At 35.7% G+C, this 24,457-nt stretch overlaps 4 protein-coding genes across 8 annotated transcripts in view; 2 read left to right on the forward strand and 2 right to left on the reverse strand.

The window, feature by feature from the left end:
- Positions 1–10,077, forward strand: part of LOC131800396 (protein N-terminal asparagine amidohydrolase-like) — a 137,578-nt gene extending 127,501 nt beyond the window's left edge. For 2 of the 3 annotated variants that reach the window (XM_059127823.1, XM_059127824.1), the window contains exons 3-7: positions 2,751–3,131; positions 3,431–3,613; positions 8,421–8,629; positions 8,706–8,867; positions 8,935–9,138. In XM_059127823.1, coding sequence (XP_058983806.1) covers positions 2,879–3,131; positions 3,431–3,613; positions 8,421–8,629; positions 8,706–8,867; positions 8,935–9,060 — 933 coding nt within the window. In that variant the 5' untranslated portion in view covers positions 2,751–2,878 and the 3' untranslated portion in view covers positions 9,061–9,138. Of the gene's footprint in view, positions 1–2,750; positions 3,132–3,430; positions 3,614–8,420; positions 8,630–8,705; positions 8,868–8,934; positions 9,139–9,827 lie in introns of those variants that run through there. The other variant, XM_059127822.1, reaches the window with a different exon arrangement.
- Positions 10,078–11,391: 1,314 nt separating this feature from the next.
- Positions 11,392–12,575, reverse strand: LOC101888886 (transmembrane protein 183). The gene is made up of 2 exons (XM_005183220.4): positions 12,439–12,575; positions 11,392–12,376 (listed from the first exon to the last, which is right to left on the reverse strand). The coding sequence occupies exons 1-2, from the start codon at positions 12,491–12,493 to the stop codon at positions 11,397–11,399; spliced, it is 1,035 nt and encodes a 344-aa protein (XP_005183277.1). The 5' UTR covers positions 12,494–12,575; the 3' UTR covers positions 11,392–11,396.
- A 402-nt stretch (positions 12,576–12,977) lies between these two features.
- Positions 12,978–14,905, forward strand: LOC131804739 (CDK5RAP3-like protein). 2 transcript variants are annotated; one of them, XM_059127873.1, is made up of 3 exons: positions 12,978–13,090; positions 13,157–13,331; positions 13,394–14,905. In XM_059127873.1, exons 1-3 carry the CDS (start codon positions 13,085–13,087, stop codon positions 14,758–14,760), a joined length of 1,548 nt encoding a protein of 515 aa, XP_058983856.1. In that variant the 5' UTR covers positions 12,978–13,084; the 3' UTR covers positions 14,761–14,905. The 2 variants fall into 2 exon arrangements, with proteins under 2 accessions (XP_058983856.1, XP_058983857.1); XM_059127874.1 differs by lacking the exon at positions 12,978–13,090 and having other exon boundaries at positions 13,151–13,331.
- A 1,180-nt stretch (positions 14,906–16,085) lies between these two features.
- Positions 16,086–24,457, reverse strand: part of LOC109612514 (uncharacterized) — a 49,012-nt gene continuing 40,640 nt past the window's right edge. Inside the window, exons 3-9 of one of the 2 annotated variants that reach the window (XR_009343254.1) lie at positions 24,268–24,400; positions 23,787–24,052; positions 23,516–23,707; positions 23,153–23,252; positions 21,510–23,002; positions 20,058–21,434; positions 16,086–17,496 (exon numbers count right to left, since the gene is read on the reverse strand). Coding sequence is in view for 1 of the 2 variants with exons in the window: in XM_059127872.1 (XP_058983855.1) it covers positions 20,556–21,434; positions 21,510–23,002; positions 23,153–23,252; positions 23,516–23,707; positions 23,787–24,052; positions 24,268–24,400 (3,063 nt within the window). In the remaining variant the exon portion in view is untranslated. Of the gene's footprint in view, positions 21,435–21,509; positions 23,003–23,152; positions 23,253–23,515; positions 23,708–23,786; positions 24,053–24,267; positions 24,401–24,457 lie in introns of both variants that reach the window. The other variant, XM_059127872.1, reaches the window with a different exon arrangement.

Here is a 24,457-nt window from a genome sequence, read left to right on the forward strand (position 1 = left end):
CAAGTAAAAAAGTATCAGTCGGTTTTGCCTACAGATGTTTACCCTCAGCCAAATTTCGATTATTTAAATATAGTTCGATTTCTGTTATAATTATTGTTGACCCTCTATGAAGTAAGTTTCTAAGGAATGGACCAACGTTGTCATTTTGTATCGGACCTAAATAAATATGAATATTAAATAAATATTGCGACGTGCCAGGTTTGGACTACGTCGACTACAGGGTGAGATAAAAAAACTGCAACAAAGTCAAACGCCATCTTTTTACATTATTTTTTTTTTTAATTTTATTGAATGAAAGAAAATATTGTCGGAATTAGCATCAAATTTTAGAATAAGTTTATAAGTTTCGAATTGGTCATCTTTGGCACGAATTATGACCTTCAAACGGCCACTGAAACCGTCACACGTTGTCCGAATGTTGCTCTGCGGTATTTTCTCCCAAGCGAAGCGCTTGCATGAGGTAATCGACACTTTGGTATTTTTCAGTACCAACCTTGGTGGCGGTGGATTTTGGTGGCCATTGTGCGCTGGAAATGAAGCGATAAACCTCATGTTGAAACCATTCTTGGGTGGCGCGTGCTGAGTCCTGTTGGAATGTCCAAGGTCTGGGAGCATAATGTTTGCATGCCCAAGGCTTTAATACATCTCCAGAATATTTTCGCGAGAATATTCGGCATTTATTCTGAAGCCATGGTCAATTAATACGAGCGGAGAGCGACCGTCGACGGCCCAGACCATCGCCATGGCCAACGCTTGAGTTCTGGTGGCCAACCGAAGGTGCACATTTTCAGCTGACCTCTTTGGCAAGTAAACACGATCATTTTGTTTGTTTACAAAATGCTGGACAACGAATGTTTTCTCATCGGAGGAAACCAAATTCGGCAGTTCACCACTTTCGGCCAAACTCACCCTGTATGTGTCTGGTTTCGAAAATTTGCATTTTTTTGGTGGATGTACCACATATTCCATATTCACACTAGCTACACCATAAATACAAATATTGAGATGTGAAAAATGTTATGGACGTTAATTCCCCTTAAAGGAGCCATTATTATTCCAAATCTTGACCTTTTGTGGGGTAGGTGCAAAATAAGTAGACTAACATTACCCATTTAGGTTGAATAAATATTATGATCTGCAAAGTTTAAACGATATGAGATACTTTCATCGCTCAATATGATACTTGTATTTTATTTATACCTTCAGCCATATGGCTAGAGAGGATATACGGCCTAAATGTGCCTCATCAAAATAACGGTTTTAGACGATTGGTCTCTTTAGACCAAATTCGTTTCACGACATTTGGAGTCGACCAAGCGATGTCCGTCCGTCCGTCTGGCTGGTGTGCCCGACAACTCTCAAAGGGAGTATACGATTTGGTCCAAACTTGGTACATCGTAATACTATGATCAAACTTAGATCGAGTTCGGAGATGGTCAATATAGGTTCACTACTTCTGGTAGATCCCCCATAAAAGATCGAGAATTTCAAAAAAATATTTTGCTGCAAAAAAAGAGAAAGAATAATCTTATTTTGCTCCTAATTTCCAAATCCTAATATTTGCATCAGTGCTAGGTCAGGTGCGAAAAATTGAATAATTATAACTCTTATAAAATCTTATGTAAGAGTCCGATTGTCTTCAAATTACTCACATCACAATATTTTTATTGATCCAAGGTATGGTGCGAAGGTGAAATATATCGGTCCATTACTTGTGGTACCTCCCCCACAAAAGGATTAAAATTTTCAATATCCATGAAGCTCATAAAACGCGAAATTAACATCCGATCCCATTCAGACTAGGCACATCTCAATATTTCTATCAATACAAGTTTACCTGTTATATAGATGGTAGAGATCGTACCATTTCTTCTGGTACCTCCCCCACCAAGTGTCAAAGTTTTGAATAACCAAAACGATCATAAAATCCGAAATATGCATCCGGTTCTCTTCATATTTCACGCATCCCATTATTTCTACTAACACAAGATCTGCTGCGTAGATGGAATATATCGGTCCACTCCTTCAGGTACCTTCCCCACAAAGGGCCAAAATTTTGAATATCCATGATGCTCATAAAACGCGAAATTAACATCCGATTTTAAGGGAGTTAAATGTAAAGAGATTAATAGATGAATTTGCCGTAACTGGGGACAACGCACCTTCCACCAGTTCAATCGATGGGCCATGGACGGTTCCAAAAACTGCTATACATAACTGCTCTTGAATATCAGTATTTTATTTAAAATTTAAAAATGGCATTCTAGTGGAGATGCTAGCAGTTTAGGCGACTTCAAAATAGTCTAGATGGCTGTAAATGAAGATTTTGTAAGAGGAAGATAATATTTTAATACAAAATAAAGAACCGAATGCAGGCTGATCCTAACTCATCGGGTCATATATTTTTATTAAAATGTAATTAAGGCCTCTCACAGTCTATGAAAAATGTAGCATAGTAAACTATTATTTTCCTCACAAAAATATAATTTAAAAAGAAAAACTATTCTAATTCTCTCATATCCAAGCTTCCTTTATAAAAATCCACAATAATCTTTCCACTTAGTCGAACTCTTTTCTATAGAAATAACTTTAAACTCTGAGTTCGACTTTATTCCATAGAAACAATTTTAGTGCCTCAACTCCATTACGACCATATATTACAGAAAACATTACCCTAATTTATCTTATGAAAATATATTTTTTTAATAATCTTAATAAAATTTCAATTAAATTTAATTTCCTTCTTGTAGATAAACTTACAATATTAACGCCCTGCTTTGTTGTAACTTAAGAAAACCAAAAGAAAATAAAGGACAGCCACAAATAAAAATATCAACAAGAAGACGTCGTTATCCTTTGGTATAGCCTTGTTAACAAAATGGTTTTGGTACTGAATGGTGTCCTGCAGGACGATTGTCCGATGGACACGACCAGTCTGTTCATGCAACATCCTGTCTACAGAGATTATGCCCAGCAATTGTTATCGATACCCACAAAGTCGGTAGGTCCGGTGGGTCTTCTGTACGTAGGTCAACGTGAAATGGCTGCTGCAGCACCGCATGATAAAAATATCAATATAATTGGTACAGATGATGCTACCACCTGTATTATTGTGGTGGTAAGGCATTCAGGTGAGTCAGATGAACACATGCACGCACGCACACACACAAAGAGATGCAAGGATTATGTTTTCTTAAGGAATATTTCTTTTATGTTTCTTATTTCTTTATCTTCCTGGGCCTTAAATTGGCTTCATTTTACTTTTGCTTAATATAAAAAGAAAGCTCGTCCTTAAGAAAGTATAAAAATATCCTTGTTTTAATTGAAGTTTTAAAAACATTTTTTTGTTTGCGGTTGTATGTGATATCGCAATTATTGTTATTCTTGTTGCTGTTTTACATTCCTAATTTTCATGTTATCCTTATTTTAGGTTCTGGTGCTGTAGCATTGGCCCACTTTGACGGCACTGGCGTCGATGAAGCTGTCTGCACTATGGTGGCCCGTGTCCAAGAGTTGGCCTTAGGTTATCCGGAGGGTCGCATTGAATTGCAATTAATTGGGGGCTATCGTGATCCACAGAGTTATGGCGAAGAGGTTTTCTACAGTATAATGCGTAAGTTGAATTCGCAAAGACATATTTAAATGTTAAAAGAAAACTAAGAAACATTTTGAGATTTTTAATATTGAAATGTTGTTTTAGAAAAAAATCAAAAATAAGAAAGTGCTGGAGACGACTGTAAGGAGTCCCAATAAAAGAAAATCAAATCAAATCTTAATATACGATTAGAAATTAGATTCAATAGACTTATTTAAAGCTATTTAATGGCGACCTTTAACGGAGTCGTGACTTACTGCTTAAAATGATTTTTAATAGAAAATCTAAATAGATGACTTTATTAACTCTACAGACAACTTTAAAGTAGTCTCAACAAAAAACTTTGAGAGAATCTGAATAGACGGCTTCAAGGATGTACGATATCACAGAAGTATTAATGGATGATTTAAAAAAAAAAGAACTTAAAAGAATCTCAATAGATTTGATTTAAATTGTCTCTATAAGCGACCTTTTTAGGAGCCTCAGTAATCGACCTTAAATGAGTTTCAGTAGAATGCAACTAAAGAGGAAGCTAATGAGAGGGATTTAAATGTGCCTTAATAGTTTTTAAACTAAGGTAACTATTTAAATATTGTCAATACAGGATGAGATAAAAAAACCTGCAACAAAGTCAAACGCCATAACTTACAATTTTTTTTTTAAATTTTTTTTTTTAATGAAAGCAAAAAATGTCGGATATAGCTTCAAATTTTAGAATAAGTTAAGATTTGTTCGAATTGGTCAACTTTGGCACGAATTATGGCCTTCAGTGGCCAATGAAAACGTCACACGCTGCCCGAATGTTTCTCTGCGGTATTTTGGCCCAGTCTCGGCGAAGCTCTTGCTTGAGGTGATCGACACTTTGGTATTTTTTAGTGCCATTCTTGCTTTCCAAAATACTCCAGACACAATAGTCCAACGGTTTGGTTTTCGGAGATTTTGGTGGCCATTGTGCACTGGAAATGAAGCGAGGTGCGTGCTGAGTCCTGTTGGAATATCCAAGGTCTGCGGACAAAATGTTTGTGTGCCCAAGGCTTTAATACACCCTCCAGAATATTTTTTCTATAATATTCGGAATTTATTCTGATGCCACGGTCGATTAATACAAGCGGAGAGCGACCATCGGCTGTTATGGCAGCCCACACCATCACCAAGGCCGGCGCTTGAGGTGCACATTTCCAGCTGACCTCTTTGGCAAGTAAACACGATCATTTTGTTTGTTTACAAACTGCTGGACAACGATTTTTGGAATTTCAATGGCTTTGTCCCGAACTCGTTTTTCAATATTTGCCGAATGGAATATTGCGATGTGTTCAGCTCACGAGCCATTTTTCGGCCACTGCGACGCAGGTTTCGATGAAGTCGCTTCTTCACTTTTTGAACCATTTCTGCCGATGTTGCTGTTTTCTTCCGTCCACTTCATTAACGTCGGGCTACGCTACCAGTATCACGGTAACGAGCGATGGTACGAAACAAAATATATTTATTTACATTTAAATGCTGGAGTGCTCTAACGATAGCCACTTGTGGTTTTCCAGCCAAATATAAAGAAATCACACTATCACGCTTGAATTCTATCACAGATAACATTTTTTCTTTAAAATTCTCACCAAAATGTTTTTCTACGCTTGTAAACAATATAATGAGCTGTTACTGGAATAATTTTAACAACTGTCGGACGAGTGGCTTAGAAATTACAGCAGTCTGAAGTTGGTTGCGGTTTCTTCATCTCACCCTGTATATCAAAATGTTTTGATATACTTTTGTTACTTTTTTGATATACTTTTGATGTTACTTTTGTTTTATTCGACATATATGTTGATCCCTTGAAGAAAAGTTAACAGAAAGAAGTAGGTATAGTAATTTTTTAATTAATTCTGAATACGTGGATTCTTTGTTTAATTTGAGATTTATATTTATTTCATTTTTGACATTTTGTGGAAATGTTGACCCATCTTGGGTACTCTGATGAACTATTTGGAATAGAAGATCGAAAATCGTCAACTGAAAATGGTAGCTTCTATAATTTTACAACCAACCACCAACACTAGGTGAGATTACTTCATCACTTATCGCCTATGTTGTTGATCGATTTAAAATTTCGGAGTCCCCTAAAGCTTTATGTAATTTCAGCTTTGGCAATTATTTATTTAATTTGAAACACATCAATTCAACAAGCAAGTGGCCTCGCAGCATGAACTTATCATTACACTTGGCTGGGTATGGAAGTTTCAGACTATTATATAAACACATCCATTCTGTATTCCATCTTTTAGGTGTTTAAATAGTTGAACTTAATATGCCGCAGGTCTAGTCATTCTTGTCAAATCTTACTGTCCCAAATTTGCTCAAAGCTCACGATTACTATAATGTAGTTTCTTACTGGTGCAATATTCTCTGCTGAAGATATAAAAAAGATTTTGGGGTTTGATTTTTTAAAATAACATTCAATGAAATACTCAGTAGTTATTTATCATCTTTAGAAAACGAAAAAGGTAGATTTCTTTGTTTCGCCTAAAAATATGCAAAGTTATTTTATTTTTTTTTTTTAAAAGGGTGCTGTATCTCGATTTGAGCAAACAGACGGAAATCGTTAAATGGACTTTGAATTTTTTGCTAATCATGAATATATATAATTTATGGAGTGTCCGCATTTCTATGGTGGTGGGTTTAAAAATGCTCTTTTTAGTGCTCTGTAAAATATAAAATTTGGTCTTCGAATAATCATTTTGTTTCAGGAAAGTCCTATTTAATAGTTTTCTATTCTTTGAGAAAGGTGTGCTACATGGAAATATGTTAATAACCTTATTCTAATTTTATTGCTTTGGTCTTGGAACATTTAAATAATGTCAATTTTGTTGACACTGTTGATCTTCAAAACCTTACTTCTTGCAAATATATTTGATAAAATGTTCGTATCAAAGCAATTAATGTATCACAGCAGAAATGTATTCATAACCAAATAATGAGTTCTCTAATTAATTGTTGGCAGTCGTAAATACTTACAAATCAATCTTCTATTATGTTACTACTATTATTTCGCCCGAAATAATTAGTTATTCTTTGGCTATTAAAGCTGAAAAATAGCTAACAATATTTTTCGAAGCCGATTCTTGAACTCACAACTTTCGTTACTCCTTACTTGGTAATGACAAAAGTAAATTATAACACATGATTTTCAACCTACTTATGGTTTGTTGGTATGGTTTAAGGATGCTCAGCTACACGGCAGTCGACAACTGCTACACTCGGAGACCTTTGGTTCATTGTGCGAGCGAGTGTTAGCACGTGATTCCAAAAAAAAAATTTAAGAGAAAATAAAAAAAATGTCTAGATTAGATGAAAAAACTGCATCCAACTTCGACTGCTGTCATTTCTAAGCCACTCGTCCGACATCTGTTAAAATTATTCCAGTGACAGCTCATTATATTGTTTACAAGCGTACAAAATCATTTTGGCGAGAATTTTCAAGAAAAAAGTTATTCGTGATGGAATTCAAGTGGACGGAAGAAAACAGCAACATCAGCAGAAATGGTTCGAAAAGTAAAGAAGCGACTTGATCGAAACCCGGTTAGCAGTGGCCAAAAAATGGCTCGTGAGCTGAACATATCGCAATATTGCATTCAACAAATATTAAAAAATGAGCTCGGGACAAAGCCATTGAAATTACAAAAAGTGCAAGAATTTACACCGCAGCAGAAAGAAAATAGACTCAAATGAGCTAAAGAGTTGCTTCGCTTTGCCGAAAGTAGTGAACTGCCGAATTTGGTTTTCTCCGATGGGAAAACATTCGTTGTCCAGCAGTTTGTAAACAAACAAAATGATCGTGTTTACTTGCCAAGGAGGTCAGCTGAAAATGTGCAGCTTCAGTTGGCCACCAGAACTCAAGCGCCGGCCATGGTGATGGTGTGGGCCGCATTAACAGGCGATGGTCGCTCTCCGCTCGTATTAATCGACCGTGGCATCAGAATAAATGACGAATATCATCGCGAAAATATTCTAGAGGGTGTATTAAAGCCTTGGGCACGCAAACATTTTGGCCGCAGACATTGGACATTCCAACAGGGCTCAGCACCATCGCACTCAGCACGCGCCACCCAAGAATGGTTACAAAATAAGGTTCCTCGCTTCATTTCCAGCGCACAATGGCCACCAAAATCTCCGGATTCCAATCCGATGGACTATTGTGACTGGAGTATTTTGGAAAGCAAGGTTGGCACTGAAAAATACCAAAGTGTCGATCACCTCAAGCAAGCGCTTCGCCGGGAATGGGCCAAAATACCGCAGAGCAACATTCGGGCAGCGTGTGACGGTTTCATCGGCCGTTTGAAGTCCATAATTCGTGCCAATTCGAACAAATCTAAACTTATTCTAAAATTCGATGCTGTTTCCGAAATTTTTTGCTTTCATTCAATAATATTTAAAAAAAATGTAAAAATTATGGCCTTTGACGTTGTTGCAGTTTTTTTTATCTCACCCTGTATTCAGGATAAATGTTATAGTTTATATCTCCCACCTACCAAATAGCCTATCTCTCTTGTTAGATTTTTACCTCTTCTTCCTCTTCACAAGTCTAGAGTGGTCAGCAACACTGTTATCTCATTATGATGGGCACTCCGATATTTATTTCTCTTTGAAAATATGATATGCACCCAGATCTCCTACTTTTCCTAGAAAGTTTTATATTTTAATACTCTTCAAATGTATAATGCCTTGTTATTGTGGACATTTCTTGCAAGTTAAAATCTCCCACTCTCTCTCTCTATCTCCATTGTTTTAACTAATAAATTATCTATTTGGTTTCGTTTTTCTTTTCTACTTCCAGAATCATTCCACAAACATCATCTTGAAATTGATTTAACACAAGCCTGCGTTGGGGAATTAAATACAATTTTACGTGGCGATATCAATTGCCCCATTATATACGGCGTGGGAGTAAATATAAAAACTGGGGAAATATTTCCAGCCACATTTCCCGAACGGGGACCAGATAGGGAATTACGTGATGCTCGTAACTTTATGGGAGCACAAACGGTAAGAAAACGCTTACAACACACAAACAAGCAATGCGATTTTTAATTGTTCCTACTGCCGTTACTTGTAATTGCAGGTTCTTGATATATATGACGCCTCTTTGGGTCTATTACGCATCGGACCCTTTAATTATGATCCCTTAAGGGGTGCCGATTTGTGGCTGGCACAAACCGATGAATTTCTATTGCAACATTTATCCACAAGTCCTGATGTGGAACCACCACATTTTACACATCATGTAAGTAAAATCCTTCAAGAGATTTCGGGGATTATTTACTAATTCTCTCTCTCTATCTTTCCAACAGATGAGGGCAACCATTAAATTCATACAAGAAAACCAATTTCCTGCTATTACTGTTTTCCGAGACAATCGACCTCGCTATTATAGACGCGATGAAACTACGGGTTGCTGGACACTGGTTAGATATTAATAAATGTTTGCTTTATATAACTGTTTTTTATGTTTCGTTTATGCGTTTCCTAATTGAAATTATAGTTTTCCTAATGTATGTATATGTGTGTTTGTATGTATGCATAGTCGTCCTATATTATTTGCTTTTTAATTGATTTTACACATATATTTTTTATGCTTTTTTTAATGCAGACAGAAGGAATTTATGAGCAAGAAACATTTTATGTCTTATTATTTTAGACCGAGTATACGGTGTTATAAATCTGTTCTTACTGTTAAAGTAGCTGTTAAAGTAGCTAGCATCACAAACTGATGTTCGAACCAAAACACTTATAGGCAACTTATATGTATACTTGCCGCAAGCGAATTATTTATAAAAAAAGACATCTGAGCTACAGTAAAACTGTTAATTGACACTATATGCCCATGCTTAGATTGGTCGAACGTGTGTCTTTATGGTTCCTTTAAATACTTATTCTCCACCTGGTCTTAATGTTCGGTTTTACTCATTTTTATTGGCTTCATAGCTTTCTTCTATTGATAATAAAACTTTTAGTGTTGTTTGTTCTAGTTATTGTTCGTATACTTTTTCCTTAAAATTGTTACCCAAATCAATGTTGTAACAATTCCCCGACTATTATTTGATTTGTAAATACATTTCTCTTTTATTGTTTATTTTTGATTTCAAGTTTATCGCCTACTTGTTTTGTATTGTTACAATGAAAATCCATGATAAATAACAAATATATTTTAATCTTTTCCCTATTTTTCTTGTCTATTTCAAAGATTTTAGATTGAAAATTTCTTAAAAAGAAATTTCTAACATGAAAACTGTTTATTTCGGTATGCGCCTTATTAAAGAAAGTAAACAAAAAATGGATTTAAGTGAAAAAATATTTAAAGCAAAACACACACACAAACATAAACTCTCTTTTAATAATAAAGAAATTGTTTAATTTTATTGAAATTATTTAGTAAAATGTATAAGAATTTAAAACAGATGACATTGTACTCTAAATATAACAAAAAATAAATATATATATATATATATAACAATGCTGGCAAATTTATATACCATAAAAATGATTTAATATTGAATAAAATATCAAAACAAATCAATAATGTATTTGTAGTTTTACTTAAAATGTAATAAGAATTTAATAATCAATATTTAAATCATTAATAGGAGGACAATTTTTGGGGAAGGTTCTAGTTTTTTTAAGTTGCATCCCCTTAGGCGTGTTATACTGTCACATGCAGAGTGGTGGAAACATTCCCACTTTCGATGTTTCTTCTCTTACTTTGATCCTTGTAGTTAAGTAGGTCCTTAGTCTGGTTAACATGAAAAGCGTGTAGAGATTTTGTAAGGTATTACCCTGGTTACATTGAAAAGAGCTTCTAAAATATCGATGTAGATAACCGATGCATACCTTCCTAGTCAAAGATGTTTTCAAGGTGATAGTACATCACCACGGTTTAAAATGCTAAAGGCAAATTAGCATTTGCAGCGAAAATTTTCAGTTTTGTCTGCTAAAAATTCTTCAGCTAAGACACAATAGCAGTGAACGGCTGAAACTAAAATGAAATAAGCCTTAACGAAATAGCTCAGCACCAAAAAGTCAGCACGACTGCTACTGCTACGACAGATCAACTTTCTGGAACGACTTGTGTTCTACTCGGCCATAGATGGTCAACACATCGACTTGAACTGTTTTTTGCATCAGGGTCATATTTTTTAATGATTAAAAGAGGTCATCTGAAGCCCATTTAGACCGACACTCCCAAAGTAACCATGAAATGGTGTTTCCCTAAAAAATCTTGTCAGTTTTCTTGGTATCATACCACACCCTAATGACCCAATTAGTGAGTTCCTAAAACAACTATTGTTTGTTTAAAACTCTTTAACTTTTCTGATATTTTTTTTTAGGTACAGTTTCTTTTGTGCTGACTAGGAGACAGACCTTGGGACTAAATGATGCCTAATACAAGTCAATCCCTATGTTGATACCCACATAATTTCTATCAGTGTTGGAGTTTTGCAGTCAGTTGATACCCTCATAAGATATTAGACTCCATACTAATTCCTTGCTATGGTATGGAGACTACACCATGGCCGTGGAAGCCACTTCATGAAAACAAAAGAATTTAACTTCCCACTCATGCTACGCCAAGCCTCAGCTATAATTGAAGAAAGTTTTTGCAATTAATCTGCATCCTTCATCATTTTTTTAAGACTACGTTCATTTCAGCTGTATTTTATTATTTACACAAGGTACATATTTTTTAGCATTTTATAAATAAACTCCAAACTATTACACTCTTAACAAAACTTAAAAAAAAATATTTGATGTTCAGTCACAATTCACATTTATTGAATTTACTAAAATCTGGATGCCACCACGGCAGTACTTTATATTTTTGTATGTGCTGATATTTCCATGTGATTCGTTGGTCTCCTGTCAAAGATACAAAATCCAATTCTAAATTTGTCGATCTCATATCGGTAGACAGCAGTTCCCTTGTATCCTTTAACCGTATTGTGGAAGATGAGTTTGTACAAAGAAAATCAGACGGAAATGGTATGAAACGATCACAGCATATTATCAAAAGTTTCAGGCCATTGCAATTATCTACAGAAGAGGGTGCAGTACTTAATGCCTTCGTAGTTTTTGTATTATTATTCCTCTCAGTGTGTTCTTCATTTTCGGCTAAAGATTCCCAATCATTGACAACTGTATCAACCTGTTCATTATTCGTTGATGATGAATTCTTTGTAGACGCTGCATTATGTTTAGAAATTGTGGCAGCAGCATTATCCCGAAATTTGTAAACCATTATCCAAACGCATTGCACGGTCAGATGCCATGATGATTGATATGTTTTTCCAACCAAAGATTCCAACTTGTAATTGTCTTTAAGACGATCAACAAACGGAGGATGACAGAAGAATAGCGCCTTAATAACTTGTTGCCTCAATATGTTGGTATCACACTGCGTTAACTGATGCATTTGTAAATGGGATGGTAATTGTAATACCCACTTATTTCTATCTTTGGATTTTTGACAATGCTTCCTATACAACTGTATCCAAAAGTGTCTTGATTTTAAGCATTCAGCTGATTGTGTACAAATCATGGCGAATCTTTGAACATCTTCAGGTGCAATATAGTTAGCCAAATGGAACCATATGTCATTGCTGATATATGAGTACTCTGTTGTAGACGATTCGTTGTCACGCATTACTTCTTCTAAAGCTTCTACGGCAGCTCCTAAACATTTGCCCCTACGTGCCCTTGGCTTGAGTTCCAAATAATCTGATTGTAACAAGAATGTTTCTGAAAGAAAATATAAGTGATTCTGTACAATAAGCAGGAAATTCTTCACATATTAAACTTACGACATTTGCCTCTGGTCCTCAGCTTCCATTGAAGTTGCTCCTCGTCTAAATCCATATCAATAGGATCCTATTAGGGATAGGTAAGTCCGATTAATCGAACTCGAACACTATTCATTGTCGATAGTTCGACTTATGCCACAGCTGATATTGTATGAAAGAGTTGCCACATGTTAGTTTTAACATTCTTATTGGGATTTAATTGCATTCTCTTCAAAAACTTTTCTAACAACAAATAATTTCTCATACAGTATTTTAAGTCGGCACAAATGCTGATCCAAACATACTACTTCAGCATGATTGTATTAGAGCTCTTTGCACGTTTAATCTGCTTCATGAGGATTTATTTGACGTATATATATATTAGAGCTCTTTGCACGTTTAATCTGCTTCATGAGGATTTATTTGACGTATATACAATGGAACTGACAATAGTAAATTCTAAAATCCGTTTTTTTACTAAATCCATTCACACACATTCCAGGTGAATTATATGTCCGGCATCCACTAATATCATTCACATTGTTATCATTCCTATATACACATATTTTGTGTAAGAAGAAGAGGGCTATCATTCTTTTGTACATTATTGGTTAAGTAAGAAGAAGGGTGTTAATATTTTGTTTGCGTGGACATTTACTCTGGAAAAATGAATGTGAGTTTTTTTCAAATATTTCCCATAAATAGTAAATAATTCAAATCTACCTATATCGCCATGCAGGAGGCTGACATTCCCATTGATATACATACGCTTAAGCTACAAGATTGGCTTGTGAGCAGGCGTATTGTACCCAAAAACATACAATCCAATTTGAAAGACATTCGTTCCAAAATAACTGCAGCCTTGCAAGATATGCCATCCCATGAAAAACTCATAGAGCTCCTAAAGGGTACAAGTAAGTACAAACATGAATGCTTTCCAATTTATGGAATTGGTATAATATGGAACTCTTTACAGACATCAACTATTTCCATTGCAAGGAAATCATTGAGATTCTAAAGCAAACGGAAAAGGATACCAAGGGTCTCTTTGGCAGCTATGGCAGTCAGCGAATGAAAGATTGGCAAGAAATTGTGCGCCTTTATGAAAAGGATAATGTGTACTTGGCGGAAAGTGCTCAACTCTATGTGCGTAATGTTAACTATGAAGTCCCCAACGTTAAGAAACAAATGACAAAATTCGAACAACAAAGTGATGAATGCTTAAAACGCAGCAATGATTTGGGTAAACCGGAAGCACAACTTCTGGCCGAACATGCTGCTTTGCTACAGCAGATTGGCGTAAAAGGTGAAAATCTACGTGAGGAGTTTACTCAGGTCCTTTCTGGGCTGCCTGAAATTTATGCGAAAAGTATAAAGCAAATAGGAACCTTGGATGAGGCTTTGCAACTGTATGCCACGACTACGGGTCAAACCAAACAACAGTGTTTACCAATTACCAGGCATTTAATTGATTTTGGCAATACAACAGTTTACCAATATATTCACAAGGAAGCACCTCTCTCTGTCGAGGAGCCACCAATTAAATTGAATTTGAGTGCAGAAAATGAAATGAAAAGCAATGATAATGAAATAGATTTCGGCGATGATAATAACGGGGCTTCCTCCACCATTTCTGGCGAAATGATTGATTTTGGTGAATTGAATTTGGAAACTGGTGGTGAAGGCGGCATCGATTTCGGAGATGCTGGGGATACTGGTGACATTGATTGGGGTATTGAAAGTGCACCCACTGAAGGTGTGGAAATCAACTTCGACATACCCATCGAGGAGTATGGTATCGTTGTGGAAGGAGCTGGCATGGATGGTGGTGTTGCCAAGGGTGATCAAGCTTATACACTTCTTGATTCGCCTTCCTATCGTGAACGTTTTATTGATGAGTTATATGAACTCGAGGCCTTCTTACGTATGCGCTGCTATGAACTGCGTCAGGTTACTGCCAGCAGTAATGTTATGTTTTCTCTCATGGAGTCCATTTCAACCCACGATGAAGAGTCTTTGCGTAAAATGTTGACCAACCTTGATGTTATCCTAACAGAGATGAGCAGCGAACAAACTCGCCATCTTTTCCAATTGAAACACTCACCCAAATATGCTGATCTCTTAGCATCAAAATTGAAGCAAATGCTTAAAGCTGTAGAGAAAATACGTACCACCAAACAGGTGTTAAAAGATCGTTCTGTGGAATTGAAAGAACAACGAGTTGCACTAACACCGGTCCTGGAGAAATTAATAGCCCAAACAAAAGATTTGCAGGGCAAGATTGAACAGGACATATCGAAACGTTATAAGAATCGTATAGTTAATTTATTGGGTGGTGTTTAGATAAATTGCGGGGATGGAACTTGTATGTTATTGTTATATCATTTGCAATATATATTGTATGTTTGTAATTTAATTTGGCTGCAGAATAAATTGTACCTACATGCCTTTACTTTTTTAAATAAAACTTTTTTGTTAAAACAATAAATATTTTTAATTTAAAAAATATTGTTTAATAAAAAGCTCGTACATAAAAACATATTAACAACGCCTTTAGCGAAATCATATAAATCTTATGCTGGACCGCTTTTGTTAGAAGAGCTTTAACAAGTTTTCTGTAGAAAGAAGAACTACTAAAGACATGCTACACAAAAAAAATTTGATATAAAGTTATATTAGAGGTAGAGACTTTTAGTAGTTCATCTATGCTGCGACTACTTTTGCAAATGTTGTAGATATGAAATGCCTTTAATAGATAAAAAACTTCCAAAGGGGCTTTATGCATAAAATTTCTCCAGGTCTCCTTTAGATCGGCATTTCCATTCTACTCATATAAAGCAGCAGATTGTTATGGTATGATTGCAGAAACGTTCGAAGGTAAGAGAGGTAAAGCCTAATAGTTAAATTTATAATAACACAATGCTCAAATCTTTTCAAACCATATGCATACTCTGTGGATATTCTGACAAACCTCACAGTTTCCCACAGTAAATACCCTACGAAACGCAGAGACACTAATACTTTATGAACATTGCCTTTACAACGACGGCAAAACTGCAGCGCGATGATCAGACGAAAGGAATAAGAAAAAATCCCACGTTCAGTGTAAGTGCCTTCTCCTTCATGAAGTTAAACAAGATTTCAAAGTTTGTTGAGAAGCAGAACATTTGAATTGATCGTTAAAATGCATTAAAATCTCACTAATATGAATAGAAGAAATGATTGTTTTTCTCCCAAAGATTTATTATTTCATTAATTTTATAGTTTTCATTTACTTTTTCAACTTTTTGTGTAAATGTTGACATTTTGAACACATTTTTGTATTTTTCTATTTTTAAATTCTGCTGGACTTGTCAACACTTGTCAAGCATTTTTTCTGCCGATACAAACATTTTGAAAATATTGCCTCTTTTGTTTCCAGTTAGAGAGCGAATCAAGTGCAGTGGAAACGCCACATAATCTCATGTTGGGGTCAGATACCTGATACCGCAGTGGCCAGTCAGTATGTTTAACTGATTGCAAGATCAGATCCACTTGTACATGTCTTTAAGGATAAAAAACCTTTTTTAAACTCTTTCAGATTGCACTCCAATAGTACCACAAGTAAATGGCCCGAGCCCTCTGTTTCTGAATTTCATCATTACCATTCAAATAAAAACTCCATGTAATTAAATTATTTTTCTTTTTTATTTAATATACAAACGTTTTTTTTTTCTTTAATTTTATAATTACAATTTTAGGTATATTTCTCCGTTTTTAGGTATTATTATTATTATTTATTAAAATCTGGGTGTGTGGTGTATTTATTTTTTATCCTTCTAGCATACTTTTTAAGATGTATTTTTTTTTTTGTTTATTGAATTTTAACGCTAAACGTTTTGTTTTCTTATATAATGTGTTTGTTTTTGTTGTAAGTTAATATTATTATTGTAATTTGATATATTTATAACTTTATTTTTTGTTTTGTTTTTAATATGTAAAACTCTCACTTTTTTATTATAAATAAAAAATTGCTTAAACAATAAAAACAATATATAGCAAAATATATATATTTATATATAAAATACACAAAAATATGTAAACAAAAATAGTTTGTAAAAATTAAAACAAAATTTATACTTATAGAATTGTGTTTTAATTAATTGGTATTGATTAACGAGTATACATTAGTATGGGTGTTGTGAGACAGAAAGAGAGACAGAGAGATAGAGGGATCGATAGAGACACAGTGGAAGAAAAACTAAGACATTAGTAAATAATGCATGCAAAGTTTGAAAGAGGTGGGTGGGTTTATTTGAGGGGAGATTTATTGTATTGTTGTCTCTGTTGTTTATTTTAAGACAAATTAGGCAATATATTTATATATTATTTGTTTTGTATTTTTTATATAAATAATAAACACTTGTACTAATTTAAAAAATATATGAGTTTCTTTCAAATTATTTTGCTTATATTTAAGTATTATATTTTATGTATTTATAAACTAAAATTTGTTCTTTTTTAAAGAGAAAAAGAGGAAAAAGAGAGTATGTTAGAGAAAAAAAGAGAAGAGTATAGCATTTTTTGTTAAGGTTGATTAGGGGAACAATACAAATAAGGAGATTTTTTCATTTAAGAAATTACAAATTTAAAATCAATCATATTTTTTTTATTAATATACACTCTTTTCTTTTATTATATTACAATATGGATAATATCTAAAGTCTAATTTTTATTGCTTATTTTTAGTTTTTTTTTTTCTTCTGCTTTTGTATTTTCTATATAGTTTATGATAAAAATTATTCTTAAGTTATGTATATTGTTTTTTTTTTTTTGTTTTACTTGAAGTATATGATTTACATTATTAAAATAATTATATTTGTTTATATAAAAACAAAACTAACTGGCTTTTATTTTGATAATAGGAGGTGACATTTGACCTCCATATAGTTATGTTATGTTGTTGTTATTCTCTTCTCCTGTTATTAGAAAAATTTTAAAAGCCTTAAATAAAAACTAGTAAAAAATTTGTTCATTTTTTCATAAAAGTTTTGAGATATATATCTAAAAAATGAGAAGCATGAGGCTGGGTGGGCTAGGCTATTTATAATGAAAAAAAGAAACAAAAAATAAATTAAACATAAATTCTTGTAATCGAGTCGTGAAGATGTTTATTATTTCCATTTATTTTTTATTTATAAATACAAAACAATTTTTGAACAAAAAAGAAACTCGGTGTTACCAAATAAAAAAATACTTCCAATATGACCTCCTCTCTCAATTAAGCCTATGAGTTTTCTTCAAATCTCAGCAATAAACTCCATTAATACATCTTTGAAAGGCGAGTTTTTTGGACATAAGCTAGATTCCATATTACAATTGTTAATGTCATATGTGGTGAGATATTATTTTGCAAGTCTTCTACGTGTGAAGTACCACTTACAGATCTTTTGTAGGTAGACATCTATTCGCAAGCCATATATCAATGAATGACTTGCAGATAGATGCCCTGAAATTTCGATAGATACAGTTGACATAGAAAGTCTGCTTTTAGACTATATCCAAAAGAAAATCCTACTCCTAACAAAGAATATGGAAATCTCCAACTTTTCGTCAACAGATGTGCTTTTAAAGCCCTTCATTTTACAAATTTATCTTCCAAGAAGATTTCCTAGTAAAATAATATGAAAATCAAAAGGTTTTCTATCTATAGAATACCTATTGGCGGTAATCTATAGAAGGAAAATCAAAATATTATATTTTATAAATATAAGGTAAATAGAAAAGTTAAGAGGGTTGATGTTTATATTTCAAGTAAAACCCGAGAATGGAAATGTTCCAACATTTTTCGGCCAATCTTTTGGGAATTTTACCAAAAGGGTTTTGAATTCGGACAATAATTATCCGTTACTAAACTTTGGTCCTGCTGATATTATAATTTCTGAAATAGACCAATAGTAATGGGGCAGACAAGTAACTTCCATCCGAGCTGAGTTTCCTATAAGTAGCTGGATATTCAAAACGAATAAAGCGGGATCCAAGTCAAAATTAAATTAGGAATTGCACATATGTAGCCATGGGTGCCTAGTCCATCCAAAAGAGGAAACATTCATTCGAATGGAATGGACGTGAGGTTTCTTTCCATGTTATACCTACGTTCTTGTCATATATTCTCGGGTAAAATCCATACTATCTTACATAGTTTCCTTTACTAGTCTTACGGCTTATGTCAAATATTCTAAAGCTATAAATGGCTATGGAAAAGGTCTAATCACTATTGTCCATATAATCTTCTACACTTTTCTCACTACATCTTGGGACGTAGTTCTCCGAATGTATAAAGTTTCTTACGATAACTGTCATATGCACATACGAAACATCAAGTATTCTTTGCTCTGCCCCCTTTCAATTGGTAAAACGAGTAAAAACGATCATGTTCCTTCCCTTATTCTGCCAAATTCGATAAGTAAAAGTTTTTTAAATAGAGGACAATTCCTGGGTTCTCTTAAAATTACCTGAAACTTATATTTTCCAGCTAGATCAGCTTCTTTAGTCCCCAAAAAACTAGTCAGTCGGAGCTGTGGATATCCAAAATATCAAACTTATTACCAGAATTCCAGAATACGAAATATGAATAGCAACCCTCTTATATTAATACGGTTGCAATTACTATTTAGACAAATATCAAAACTCCATTCTAAATGAATAGTACCATAGTTAAGACTCGTATAAAGATGGATGGTAATAACTTCGCATTTTAAAGATGTATATTGAATTTATGAAAACAAATTGATTTAAAATCTATTTGCAATGGGGAAGCTACATCTAAGAACGGGTCACTTTGCAAGTATTATCTTATTTTGGTGTGACACAATCTATTAAAAAAATGTATCCTATTTGCTACTCCTTATTTTTTCGTCTTCTTAAATATGTAAAGTATTATTGATTACACTGTGGGGAGACATTTAAAAATGTATCTATAACAAGAAATCCTTCAACATTTACTTCCAAAATTAACCAACAAAAATGGCTGTAATTTGGATGAGGATTTCTTGGATTTTCTTGTTAAACATACATTATCTTTACCACATATACCACTCAATGCTGTTTTATGTTATTAAAAATAATTGTCGCATTTTATTTAGCAGAAATGTAATTTATAGAATTTTTTTGTCTGTTTCTTATTGTTGCTTCAATCTATTTGTAATTTAGTTTTTATCGTGATTTTACTACATACAAAATGTATTTGTTTTTTCTTATTTTGTGTTATTAAATTTCTTGTTGTTGTTATTTTTATACCTAAATTTCCACACGTGATTGGAATTATCTACACCTAGAGATTACAAACCTTATTCACCAATTGAATTAACAACAAACAATATAAAATACGGAAGCTTTTTGTTGGGTTTGGCTTCAAACCTTTTTGCAATAAGGCAAGATGCAGTCGTTTTAGTTGAATAGAAAAACCATAGTTAAAAAAGTAATTAAAGCTTCCGTTCTTTTGGTTCAAAAACAAAATAGAATGGGGTTTCTCCTGTGTTGGGATGTGTTTTGGATGTTTGTTGTAAGTGTGTGTGTGTGTTTTTTTAGAAAAATTTACAAGCTACACTAATTGTTTAAAAAATAATATAAACAAAACAACTTAAAAGTAATTAACTTACGGATTAATATGAAACATCGCCTCTCTTAGTTTTTGTATTTGTTGATGATGATGTCGCCGCCGCCGCTACAGCTGCTGCTGCGGATGGGTTTGATGAAGTTGCCGAATTGCTGGCTGTTACAGATGCTGTTGTTGATGGTTGTGATGGTGTCATTGCCGGTGGAGGTGGTGGCCACCAATGCAGCAAATCACTTTGCGAATGGGCCGCTCCCGCATGGCCCGGATGATGATGGGCAGGATGCGTTCCCGCTGTTTTAGCACGCTGATGGTGGTGATACTGTTGCTGCATGTGATGGTGATGATGGTGGTGATATGGATACTGGGGAGGTGTTTGTGCATGCTGATAATGATGGTGGTGGTGGTGTGCTGCTGCCGCTGCAAGTCCCTGATGATAGACTTGTGCTGCTGTTCTTGTCGTACTGGTATTATTACTACCGCTACTACTCGAATTTCCGCCGCCGCCTCCAGCCCCACCGGTGGGCATGACCTATTTTAAATGTCAGTCATTTTTCACAGAATAGTACAATAAATCGGGCTGCTGTACATGTTGCTGTTGCATGTGATGCATATAATCGCTTATTGGAGGCAGTACGGCCTTACCATCATCACCGCCCAGAACTGAATAGCCACCGCGATCGTATACATGTGGATGGCTGGCATGCGGAGGTGGTGGTGGCAATAGGTGGGATGCAGCAGCTAGAGGATGATGGGCGGTGGGTGCCAAAGGATGCCCACCCAAGGCGTGAGCATGCGTTTGTAACGCATGTGGATGATATGGTTGAAAGCTATTCTTTTGCTGTTCACCCATGTCAGCCAAACTGGAGGCATGATGGGCAGCTGCATGATGGTGGGGATCATAGAGCGAGCCTGGTGCTCCATATACCCCAGCGTGGCGTATCAAGCCACTAGCTCCGGCAGTAGGCTGCAAGCCATACGCTGATGCAGCACTGGCCGCTTGATGTTGCTGCTGCTGTTGTTGATGATGCACACCCAAAGCACTTTGTTGCTGCTGTTGGCTTTGCGCCGCCGCCGCAGCAGCTGCTGCCGATGTAGCTGTTGTACCACCTGCCACAGGCACCGATCCTTGCTGCATTAATTCGAAATTGTATTCCATTGGATTGGGATTGTTGTCAATGAGATTCGTCAAAATACTGCCAATATTGTTATAGCTATGGGGATCGGTTGTACCACCAACATTGGCAACACCGCCAGCTGCCTGCTGACTAGCAGCGGCTTGTTGTTGAGCCTGTTGAGCCTGAGGCTGCTGAGTTTGTTGTTGCTGAACCTGCTGTTGTTGCTGGGCGGTGGTCTGTTGTTGGCCACCATTGGCACTGTAGGCCATTTGGTTGGGTGTCTGGTTCGCCTGGGGCCACATGTTCTACAAAAATAAAAAAGGAAAGAAATTTTAATCCTCCTCTCATCCCCCTGTAACACAATTTACTTTTAGACTTACCTGAAAACTCATCAAATCCTGTTCCTGGTGTTGCTGCTGAGGCGTTTTGTTTGCCACCATTGGTGACTGTGGCTGTTGAGCGCTGCTCAACTGATTTGTTTCTGCACCCGGTGTACTGCTGCCAGAAACGTTAATTGGAAGACCCATGAATTCGGAAGAATCGACGATGTAAAACTTATTTGGATTATCTTTATCGGATGCTGATAGATTGCTTGCATTCGTCTGTTGCTGTTGTTGTTGCTGTTGTTGTTGGGGATGTGCGCCAGCACCACTTGCTCCATGTCCAACAAAATTGATGTTACCCCAGGCATCTGTGGTGTATTGCTGCTGCTGTTGTTGCTGATGATTGACGGCAACACCTGGCTGTTGTTGTTGTGGTGTGGCCTGTGGCTGCGGCGTATGAGCCTGAGGCGATTGCAAACGTGTATGTTGTGGCGAATGCATTGGTTGCTGATGCTGCTGTTGCAGCTGTTGTGCTGGTGTTTGATGGGGATGAGGCGATCTTTGTTGATTGTGTCTCTGGTGAGCGGTGGCTTGTTGATGCTGTAATTGTTGTTGCATCATGTGTTGGTGGTGATGCATTTGTTGTTGATGTTGCTGCTGCTGTTGGGCGGCACTCTGCAAATGTTGCTGATGTGGCGACGAAAAGTGCGGGTGCTGTTGCGGAACATGACTGTGGGGATGTGGACTCTGGGGTGTATGACTGCGCATATGTGCCTGCTGTTGTTGTTGCTGCTGTTGCGGCGGTGGTGGTGGCTGTTGAGTAGTTTGCATTTGTTGCTGATGATGTTGCTGTTGGTATTGATTAATGATTTGATGTTGTGGATAAGCACCAGGATTAGTGATGGTTGATGTTGGGCCGCCAGCGGCACTTTGATCGAAATGAAATTGTGTCTCCGGTTGTGTGGGCCCACCGCCACCAAAACTATTAATTCGGGGCAAGTTATTGTCCGGCGTGTGACTATTATTAGGTGTGTGACGATGATGCTGTTGTTGCTGGTGCGGAGGTGGTGTTGGTCTTTGCTGTTGTTGCGGATGCGGATGCTGACTGTGTGGGGTTAACATGGGCTGTGCTTGCTGCTGTTGTTGGTGTTGCTGCTGTGGTGCCAGTGCCGTTTGTGGTCCCTGTGATGTTGGATGTGGTTGCTGTTGCTGCTGCTGACCCAACAGCTTTTCAGCACTAAAGTTTTGACTGTACATGGAATTCGGTTGAGATTCGCTAGACTGCAATGAATGCTGTGATGTCGAAGCAGTTGACGATTGTGAACTATTGTTACTTATGATGGCAGCATTGAAGGGATCTTGTTGTGAGGATGACGAAGTTCCGGGTGTTGTTGATAGAGGTGGTGGTGTGGCAACAGCCCCCATTTTTTGTTGTTGTTGCTGTTGTTGAACCGTTTGTTGTTGTGCCTGTTGTTTTGGTTTACTAGCATTCGATTTCTTTGCAACTTTAGCCGGTGGCGGGCCGGGAACATCAGACATTGGAACTAATTCTATGAATAGTGGAATATAGTTGGTGGATAGAGAAATAAAACGAAAATATGTTAGAGAAAACATAACCAAATCAATGTTAATATTATTTCAAGTTAAAAAAATAAAAACAAAAGCAAACTACGTAAGTTTTAATTTAAAAAAATACTTACCATCACCTTCCTTTGCGAACCGTTTAACCTTTTTGGGGGACGGCTGGTTACCATGCACAGTTTGTTTGTGGCGTACAAGATGAGTTTTCCATTTAAATGTCTTAAAGAAGATAAAGGAAAATATTCATTAGAATTAAACAAATAATAAAGACCTTCGAGTCCGAGTGTCCAAAATGAAAGGAACTCTACAACAGAAACGCTTAAAAGAAAAATAAAGCTGAGCCTAAACTCTTTTGCCATTACATCTAAATCATCATTTCAGTCGAGACTAGAAAACGAACTGCAATCCTGACCGTTTTAATTGTGTAGGACGGAAACAATCATTCGTTTTCATTCAATTTCAAATTCGTAATCTTTACATACCTGTTCACAGTAACAGCAACTATGTGGTCGCTCTTCCGAATGTGATGGTAAATGACGTTGCAACGATTTAACTGAACCAAAACGTTTGCCACACAATGGACATTTGCATTCGGAGGAATCTGTATGAGCGTTGCTGTAATGATCTTTTAAAGCTGGATATGTAAAATACGAAGAGTTGCAAATATCACAGACCTGCGAAAAAAAAACAAACAAAATATATATTAATATAAATTATAAAGAAAAAAGTATTTTTCTCTCAATTTAAACTTACATATGTCCTTTTAATCTCAGTATGTAACTGGACATGACGTTCTAGATTGGCTTTTAGCGTAAAACGATTTTGACATATGTGGCACTCAAACAAATTATCCTTTTTATGAACACGAACGATATGTTGATACAGAGCATTCTTCGAGGGAAATTCATCGCCGCACACTTCGCAAATAGCACCATCAGCCTTGTGGCCCGTATCATCTAAATGTTGTTGATGTAGTTTTTTGTGAGAGAACTTTTGACCGCATTCAATACAAGAGTAAGCTAAATGGGATTGGGGACAAAAATCAAATGGTATGATATTTACTTAAGTGTTTATTCTAATGACAACTTATGGAATCAAAAAACAAGTTACTACTTTTATTTACGAATACGACATTGGGTTGGAAGAAGCAAGCTTTAGTTTGGTTAAATGCAATGAAATTTACTCTCAATACTATGTTAGTCATCGATTGTTATGATTCTTGACACAAACTCACTTTTGAATTCCTTCTTATTGTGAGATTCAACATGGGCATGGAATTGTTGACGCCTTGAATAAGATTCACCACAAGTCTCACAGACAAATGGAAAGTCCTTGGCATGTACCGTGCGATTATGATGGATAATTTCCTGCAATGGACAAAAATAAATTTAATTAGTGGAAATTTACAAGAATTTCATTTGTCC

This window comes from Musca domestica, unplaced genomic scaffold, assembly GCF_030504385.1.
Source record: "Musca domestica strain aabys unplaced genomic scaffold, Musca_domestica.polishedcontigs.V.1.1 48, whole genome shotgun sequence".
Classification (NCBI taxonomy): domain Eukaryota; kingdom Metazoa; phylum Arthropoda; class Insecta; order Diptera; family Muscidae; genus Musca; species Musca domestica.